The sequence below is a fragment of the Anopheles bellator genome, chromosome X (genome assembly GCF_943735745.2).
Source record: "Anopheles bellator chromosome X, idAnoBellAS_SP24_06.2, whole genome shotgun sequence".
Classification (NCBI taxonomy): Eukaryota; Metazoa; Arthropoda; class Insecta; order Diptera; family Culicidae; genus Anopheles; species Anopheles bellator.
In genome coordinates this window covers 7,121,817-7,130,391 of record NC_071287.1, presented here as the reverse complement: position 1 = coordinate 7,130,391, position 8,575 = coordinate 7,121,817, and the positions used below count along the sequence as shown (strand labels likewise).

Below are 8,575 nucleotides of genomic sequence, written 5' to 3'. Positions count from 1 at the left end.
CAGATCACCAGACGCAACTCTTGACAGTGTCCTAGACTCGACATACAGGATCCATAGGTGGTCTGCCCCTGTCCCAGATCATCAGGCCCAACTCTTGACACTGTGTTAGACTCGACCCACAAGATCCATAGGTGATCGTAATGCGCCTAAAGCACTTGTCAAACTCAGCAGACGGTCGTCTTCTCGAGCAGTTTCCCAAAGAATTACAGGTAGACGTGTGGTAGATCCAAAGTTAGCGTTGAAGTTCCCAAAAGGATTTTTGAGTAATATTAGCGGCAGCTTTCAAGCTCGTTTTGTAAGATGGCCTAGAAATGGTCCTATACAAGCGCTGAGTGCTGAGAACCTCAATTACAACACGCACTGCCAGTGCTCTAACCGTTGCCAATCGTATGTTCCAGCGGCCTCATCAGATTTCGATCGAGATTCAACAACCCGACGACGCCGCGGACCACGCGTCGGGCTACTCGTCGGCGCTTCATGCTAGTGACTCCGCCGTTCCGGCCGTGGTGTGCATCGACGTCCACCCGCCGACGCCCGATCGACGGACGAACCGCCATGCGGAGCGTCCACGCGACCTGATCATCCCGGACCTCATCATTCAGCAGCCGAGCCCGACGAGGGAGCGCACCAACGTGGTCCTCATTCCCGGATCGCCTCCACCGCGGCTGCCTGCGCAGGACTCGGCGGCGTTCGATGCTTCCGACCCCGTGCTACCGCCCACCATTCTGCTGAGCCCAGCGGGGACCACTAGTCAGCACCAGCAGCAGCGGCGGTTTCTGAAGCAATGGGAGAAGCCCACGTCACTGGACCTGCCGTTCGAGCCGCCGATGATTACGATCACGTCCAACAGCAGCGAGCTGCTGGTGTCGGACGCCGAGGTACCGTCACCGTCGGCGCTGCAGGGTGGCTGCAGCGGGGGCACGGGCCGCAAACCGGGCACCGGCGGGCTGCTGTCGGCGACGGCCGCCCCGCCGGGCACCACGGTCGGCATGTGCTACCTGAGCCCGTTCTCCATGGCCGGCATTCGGGGCGATCGGGCGCCCTCCGAGAGTAACCTCAGTTCGTCCGGCTACTCCAGCATGGCCAGTCCCGGCCCGAGCCGGTGCGGCTCGAACAATCCCCTCTTCTCGGCCGAGTCCGACGATCCGGGATCAGGTAAGCCGAGCAGGGGACTGAGGGGTGGACTGACCTTACCGACATTTCCGCCGACCGGTTCCGCGTTCCGTTCCGTCAGGTCCGTCCGGGTCGAGCTACTCCGGGTTCCATGCGCTCTTCAGCACCCGCCGGCAGGCGTCGGCCCAGAAGCGAAAGGAGGGTAGCGGGTTGGCCGGGGGCTGCTGCGGACCGAGCGGTAGCTCGGCCGCCCAGCCACAGCAGTTCCGGCTGCGGTCCGACTCCGAGACGCTGTCGGACGAGCCGCTGTTCGAGTCGAACGACGAGGGCATCGGGACGGACCACCTGGACGAGAAGATCGAGGAGGGCGAGATCTGCAGCGCCAAGGAGCTGGAGCTCTACCTCGGCCAGGAGCTCATCCAGACCGGGCAGGACATCCTCGGCCAGGAGAACCCGGCCATGGCCCAGCTGCAGCTACCCTCGATCGTCATCCAGTCGGAGCACGGGTGCGATAAGCTGTCGCCCGTCTCGTCGCGCTCGGAGAGCCCGCTGAGGTAAGTCAAGGATCAAGGGCAGTCCAGACCAGACCCTCCACAACATCCAACCATCCACCATCCACCATCCACTTGCAGCGAACGCAACTCCACCATGGAACGGTTCTCGCCCATGTTCTACGGCAAGAAGGACCAGCAGCTCCCGTTCACCGACTCCGACGGGCTGTACGACTTTCCGTCGTCCGACGGGCGTGGGCCGGGCACCGCGCAGGTGACCACCAGCCACCGGAAGTGCGTCGGGCGTAGAAAGGACCGGCGCGTCGGGCGCACCTCCGCCGGCTGCGCGCTACTGTCGCCGTCCAAGTCGACGTCGCTGCTGCTGGAGGTCCCGCACACCGAGAGCAGGGAGAACGTCACCACGCTCCACTATGGCGCCCATGGCGTCACCAAGTTCCCGTCGTGCGCCTCCGTTGCCCCGGCCCGCAAAAGCCCGAAACGGCGCAGCCAGCAGCGCAACCAGATCATCGCCAGCAGCTCCTCGTCGACCGAGTCGCTCACGTCCACGCGCGAGTACATGCTGCGCCCGACCAAGGGTAAGGGTCTCCGACTTCAACCTCCGCCTCCTAGTGGTCTGGTGTCTGGTGTTGCTACAGTCTAGTATCTCCATACCGTCACAGGTCCGAGTAGCGTCACAGCTTTGGCCATGGCATCCAACTATCCGGGACACATGGGTGGCTCCGGCGACGATACGGACGAGGTAGGTGTACCGAGGACAACGACCTTGGCATCTGTCCCGACTCCATCCCCCAACCCCCCGCCACCCCATTCCCATCGCTCGACCCCGGACTACCGACCCTCCCCATATACTGATTTGTTTTCTACAAATTTCTACTTAGTAACCCACCCCTACAGGTTGCCACGCGCGGCGTGTTGTTACTAGACTCGGTTCTTGTCTCCGCTAGCTCGCGGGAATCGCTAACGGGTAACCGAACCGTGCACCAGAACGAACGTGTTTGACATTTGCCATTAGAGCGTCAGTAAAAGATGGCTACCCTGTGTAGCTCGCTAGCAGTGGCCCGGGGTCGTGGTCGTCCAAAACTAGTCGGATGCCGTAGTTTTGTTCGCCTTCGCCTACTACGAGCGAGCCTTTCGTGACACACAGACACACAAACACAAACAAACAATTCACATTCATCAGTATGAATGGCCAGTATTCAGAGGCCACCAAAAGCTCTCAACGTCTGCCAACGGCGAGTGCGCGCGTGCCAGAAATTGCGTAGTTAATGTTAACTGTCATCCATCGCCGCCTTGTTTTCTATGTTTTCCGTATCAACCAACAACCAAAAACTCAACACTCATTGCGCTGCGCCATCATCTCAGCTGCCCTCAGTTACTACTGCTTTACTCTGCTCACCGTTGTTTTCTATTACTACTACTACTACTACTACTATTATTACTATTAGTACCATCGTTTCGTTTTTCGTTTCTTGCATTACTTGTCTATAAAAAGTCTTCGTTCTTCAGTGTTCCCAATGCCAGAGGAGCGCTCTATTCTGTAGCGAGTTCGAGTATATATATATACAGTTATATATATACATATGTATGCCTAGTTATCCGTTTTCCGTTTCTCTATACAACCGCTTTGAGTATTTGTACATGACTTCTTACCTGGTATCTTGTGCGTGCTAGAGCGCATCATTTGCATCCGTTCGCAAAGCACATAGTGTACATAGCGCGTTGTTACGAAGCAGCATTAACGTAGAAAAACGTTTTGTGGTTGTCTCTACTCAGTTTTCTTGTTCCGTTTTGATTAGTTGCAGCTGTTGCCGGTTGCCATAATACCGTCTCGGCGCGGAGCAAAAGTAACCCCTCCGGCCCAGACCTCCCAACCTAAGCTTTTCCCCGAGCTCCCAGTTCTTCCCAGTCCAAAACCCCAGTTTGTTGCGCGCGTTGTGTTACATATGCACATTTAGGGCCAGGGACAAGAAGAAACTACCAACATCCTACTTGGCTGTTCAATAAGTTCTGTGGCTCGATAAGAAAAACACATTTTTATGGTTTGAAATTCACTTTGCTATACAGTACAGCTTCGCTGAACATCAATGCACTTGATCCAACGAGACTCCAATTGAAGAATTCCGTCCCTGAAGTGAAAAACTGGAACGCCTTCAAAATACGCTTCCGCAGCTGTTATAACGTCATCACTTGATAAAAAATATACTTGCAAAACAAACAGCATGCTTTTCAAGCATGTTTTTTTGGTTCTGAAAATAGATGGAACAATTTGAACTTTAGTTCATGGATTTTCGCCATTTAAAAAATGCTCTTGTGACCTGGGGCATTGTTCCATTTTTGACTGTGACCATACTGTGACACGTGGATACTAAATGGTTTGTAAAAAAAACATTAAGTAACCGATTGAAATGAAACTTCACATACGAAGAGAGTAGCAATATGGCAAAAAATAGACTCGTAGCAGCGCTCTCTGTTATCGAGGCAAAGAACTTATTGAACACCCCAGTATATCCTCTGTCGCTGTCTGCCTCTCTCTCTCTCTCTCTCTCTCTTTTTGGTTTGTTTTCTTTCACTCTTACTTTCTTTCTGAGCTCTCTCCCTCTCTCTCTCGCTCGCTCTCTCCTTCTTTCTCTTTCTTATTTTTGGTTCTTTGGTTTCACTTTGGGCCTTACAGTGCTGGACAAAACATTTGAAAACAGTGCGGACGCAGCATAAACAGCATTCCTCAGTAAACAGTGATAGCGCAGGACATCGGACAGGACAGGACAGAGTGCCCCCTGCGTTGTCTCGCCATCTCAAACGGGACCTACCACGTGGATGCGTTTAAAAAAAGGCTTCGCGGGATGGTTCATCGTCTGCCATTCCATGCCATGACATGAGCAGCCCACCTGGAGCCTGGCGAGGCGTATACGCTGCACGACGCGCGTCGTCGCGTCGGCTGTACCTGTATCGAGGAGTAGTCGAGTAATCTAAGCACGTACACCTGCATTCCAGGATTGTAACCCCAGGACTCTGACTCACTCAAACTTCAATCTCAAACTGACTCGGAACTTCAATCAAACTGAAAAAAATGTATGTCTAATAAAGTTCCAATTTAAAAAACAAAACTGGAGAAACTTCCGGTTCAAATCCCGGAATCCTCAGGTCTCTGTGCACGATTGGGTACGAATGTTTTGTCCAATACCGTACGAAACCGCCTGCTGTGGACGAGAGAGAGAGAGAGAGAGAGAGAGATCTCCGAGTTCTCCGAGTGCCAAGTAGATTCTCAGTTTTCTCCCGCCGCAAACCCAATACTACTGTTACCAGCAGAGTGTACTCGTTACTTTAACCTCTTGTTGCGAATGAGTGTTTCCGACTTAGATCAGGCTGTAACCGTGTATTGGATCTTTGGTTTCGGTTTGGTTTTCACTTGATTTCTTTCGTTTCGTTTACTTTCACTTTAACCCATTACGCAAGTGCCTCCATTACTTGACCATTGTCACCAATCGATCGTATCGCTTTGCAGGACATATCTAGCCAGATACTGCCAAAGGCTGCCGCAGAAGAAGCGCTCAACAAGCCGGTCCACAAAATTAGGCACCTGAAGGCGATCGGAAATCAAATACGGTACGCTATTCGTGAGGGCTGAGGGAGATCGGCTCCAGAGCCGCCGAACAGTGCGCTAATCCGGCGGCAACAATGGGTTCCTGCCTGTGTGTTGTACCACTTGTTGTTCTATTCTATTCACCTCCCGATCAGGTTTCTGCGTCGCCTGGAGCGCTCGATCCACCGAAGGGAGCACGCCCAGTCACAGCCGTCAGACGAGGTCAATTGCTGCCACGACGCGAACGATTCACCCCAGACGTCAACGCCGCTGATCAAGTTCAAGCAGTCACAAATTGAAGAAGAGGAGGAACCGGACGAGGATGAGAGACAGCACTCGAACAGCACCTACTGCGTTGTTGGCGTACCAAATAAGGTGAGTCGGCCTATGCCGGGTGCTGCTGCTACTGCTGAGAGAACTACTGATGACCACGGTGGCCATCTTTCTTTCTCGCGTCAGCTCTGCTTCACGTCGTCGTCGTCGGTCAGCAGCACGATGGCCCACCAGACGGCAGCCAACTCGAGGCAGCACTGTAAGATTTCTCGCCAACGGCGCGTTCCGAGCCACGATTGTCACCCCATCAAACCGTGGTCCGAAGCCGAACGGAAGCTGCTCGAGAACGACGTGAACAGTGACTAGACTAGCGACTTCGCGGTCTGGGTTCCGGTTGTCATCGGGTTCACCAGCAGGAGGCACTACCAGAACCGGGGAACCGGGTAACGGACTTAGTATTGATTCTAGCTAGGACCGCGTTTATCCCCACATCTAATTGTTGTTCAACTTGTCAGCACCGACCGGCGTTATAACCATCATCATCACACCACGTTTTGGGTTAAACGCGTTTTTTCTTTGATGTCTAGTCAAACTCGTATAGAGAATATCGAACACTATTTAGTGCGTTGGAGTGCAGTGTATATTGGAGTACCTTCAAGCAAATACAAGAAACCGAACAAAGAAATACAAAACGCCAGCCAGTTTGCGCGATGCAGGGTGTCGCGAGCAAGCAAGCAAGTGGGCTTCAATGATATAGCAATATATAGATTAATACCACGATACACAAATATGTACAAAGATGCGTTAGATATTAAACCTCGATTTATGGGCACCAACCAACCCTTAAGCTACTGCTCCCATTGCGCGAGTTCTGGAACCACGGGAAAAACTGTTTTAGCTCTATCTTGGAGAATAAAACTAAGGAACCGCGGCTGAGTATTACCATTTAACTGCTCGAAAAGCACTTTCCCGCTAAAACTCTGGAACGCTCAGCAAAAACCGTTTATATGTGTTCAGTTTCGCAGTCATATTCATATCGCAACTCGCCCCCGTTTGGATATTCGCGTATGTCTAAATATGTATCATAAATGTATGCGCAATACAAACAACATGAGCTAAAAAAAGTTAAACTTTTCTACGAACTAGGATTCAGCTGAACTGACCAGTATGAATGCAAAGAAGAAGAAGAAGAAGAGCATACTTACTATCCAAAACATAAATTTCCCCTCCCAACACCACAACACACGAGCAAGCAAGTAACAAAAATAACTAAATGTGAAAAATTGATACATAACCCGAGCAGAGACTGATTTTCTAACGCAAGTAAGAAGCAAAAAATGTGTTAAAAACTACCGAGCAAACAAACAAACTTACTCGTAGGTTAAACTTATTTGTCACACAGGATAAAAACCACACAATTCTCACACTTTACCCTCCTCCCTCTCTCCACCACACCCCGCCCACACACACAGACACACACATATTTACGAACACGAAGTTTGGGAAACGGAAGTTGCATAAACGCTAGATAATCCGCTGTCACGCTGTTTTCTCCTGTTAAGCGTAAGTTTTACTCTTTGAATACTATTTAGTAAGACGTGCGGGGGAACCAAAGATGTGTGTTTGTGTTTGAAGTTTACATGTGCTAAATGCGCGTACAGAGAGAGAGAGTACAAGTTTTCGTATTCGAAGAATCGGATCGGGAGGAGAGAAGAAAAACGCATCAAACGCACACGCTCATCTGGACATACTTAAATGTTGCTTCGTCTGGGAAAATTTACTTTAACGAAACCAGAAACCAAATGAGAAAACAAAAACGAAACAAGCAGCAACACCCGGGGCAGAAACCGGAAAAACGATGCGCTATTTTAACGTATTTTATTGAAAGATGTGCTTACAGCCAACACGTTCCGGTCTAGGCGGGCGCGAGCCGCGCATGCTCCGTTGCGTAGCTTTTACTTGAACCTCTCGATCGACCGGATCGATTACACCGAACAGCTTCATTTTCGTTTCGTTGGCATGTAATATGTATTATATGATATAGGTATACCAAAGTATATGATATACAACACACCATAGCTTAACGTCTATCTGGAAACTAAAGGATACGGGTTAAGGATATCTACAGATACCAATTCGAAATTTGCCTTCCACATACACACTCTCACACATACACATACACACACAGATACAAACACGATCACTGGAGTAATAACTGTTTGTGTAGTAATCTTTTGCGTGCCGGATTTTCAGGAGCCCACCACACATTTACGATTAATGCTAACGAAAAGAATCAAAGAACGATAAAAACGATCTACTACACACCTATCACCGAACCGTCCTCTCGGCGGTCAGCAGTTGTGGAGTCTCCGTGAAGTTTAATACTATCTCTACCGAAGCGTTACGCGTAATGGGCAACAAAGATTTAACCAGGACCAATATGATGTGAAGTCATACAAATGTCCAAAAGTAAAGTAAAGTAAAGTTTAAAAAAATATGCCTTCTGTGATACGAATTGAACCGGTGTATTTGAAACCTGTGAACGGTTTGACGGTAGGCGGTATATAAGAAAAGCAGTATCGTTCAGTTTTATTTTAGGGATAAAGTGTACCTTAGGTTCCTTTGGGGTAGCGGCAAGATGGACACCTAACCTGTTGCTCGAGATCCGGTTCGGCTCTATCTTTATCCTGGCGAAGTGCGTCTTACCAAGACACTGGGAAGCGGAAGTGGACCACGGCGAAAAGGGTTTTCCTTTCGAGTCTGTTGTTTATCTGTTGGTCATCTATCACCTTTCATCTTCTTCATTCACGCGTGACGATAGCACATAGCACATTTAACCGTTTTTGAATGTTGATTTGTGTTGTTTCGAACCTAATAGCAATAAAACGAAAGCAACTATGGAATCGTTGGATCGATCGAGATATATAGATATATCTTATATATAACGGTCCAAAAAGTTTATAAAAACAGTATATGTATATATGTATAAACATATATATGTAAATATATATGTGTATATGTATATATATGACTAATATACCTACGAATTATTATATGAGATAGAATAAACTCACACATTCACTCACACGCGCTGTAC

The 8,575-nt window shown here is 49.7% G+C and overlaps 1 protein-coding gene across 1 annotated transcript in view; it reads left to right on the top strand.

The window, feature by feature from the left end:
* LOC131213412 (uncharacterized) overlaps window positions 1–5,968 on the top strand; it is a 26,945-nt gene extending 20,977 nt beyond the window's left edge. Inside the window, exons 20-27 of the mRNA XM_058207446.1 lie at window positions 399–688; window positions 734–1,155; window positions 1,235–1,667; window positions 1,746–2,200; window positions 2,285–2,364; window positions 5,128–5,228; window positions 5,361–5,562; window positions 5,620–5,968. Of these exons, the coding sequence (XP_058063429.1) occupies window positions 399–688; window positions 734–1,155; window positions 1,235–1,667; window positions 1,746–2,200; window positions 2,285–2,364; window positions 5,128–5,228; window positions 5,361–5,562; window positions 5,620–5,844 (2,208 nt within the window). The 3' untranslated portion in view covers window positions 5,845–5,968. The remainder of the gene's footprint in view (window positions 1–398; window positions 689–733; window positions 1,156–1,234; window positions 1,668–1,745; window positions 2,201–2,284; window positions 2,365–5,127; window positions 5,229–5,360; window positions 5,563–5,619) is intronic.
* Window positions 5,969–8,575: the final 2,607 nt, after the last annotated feature.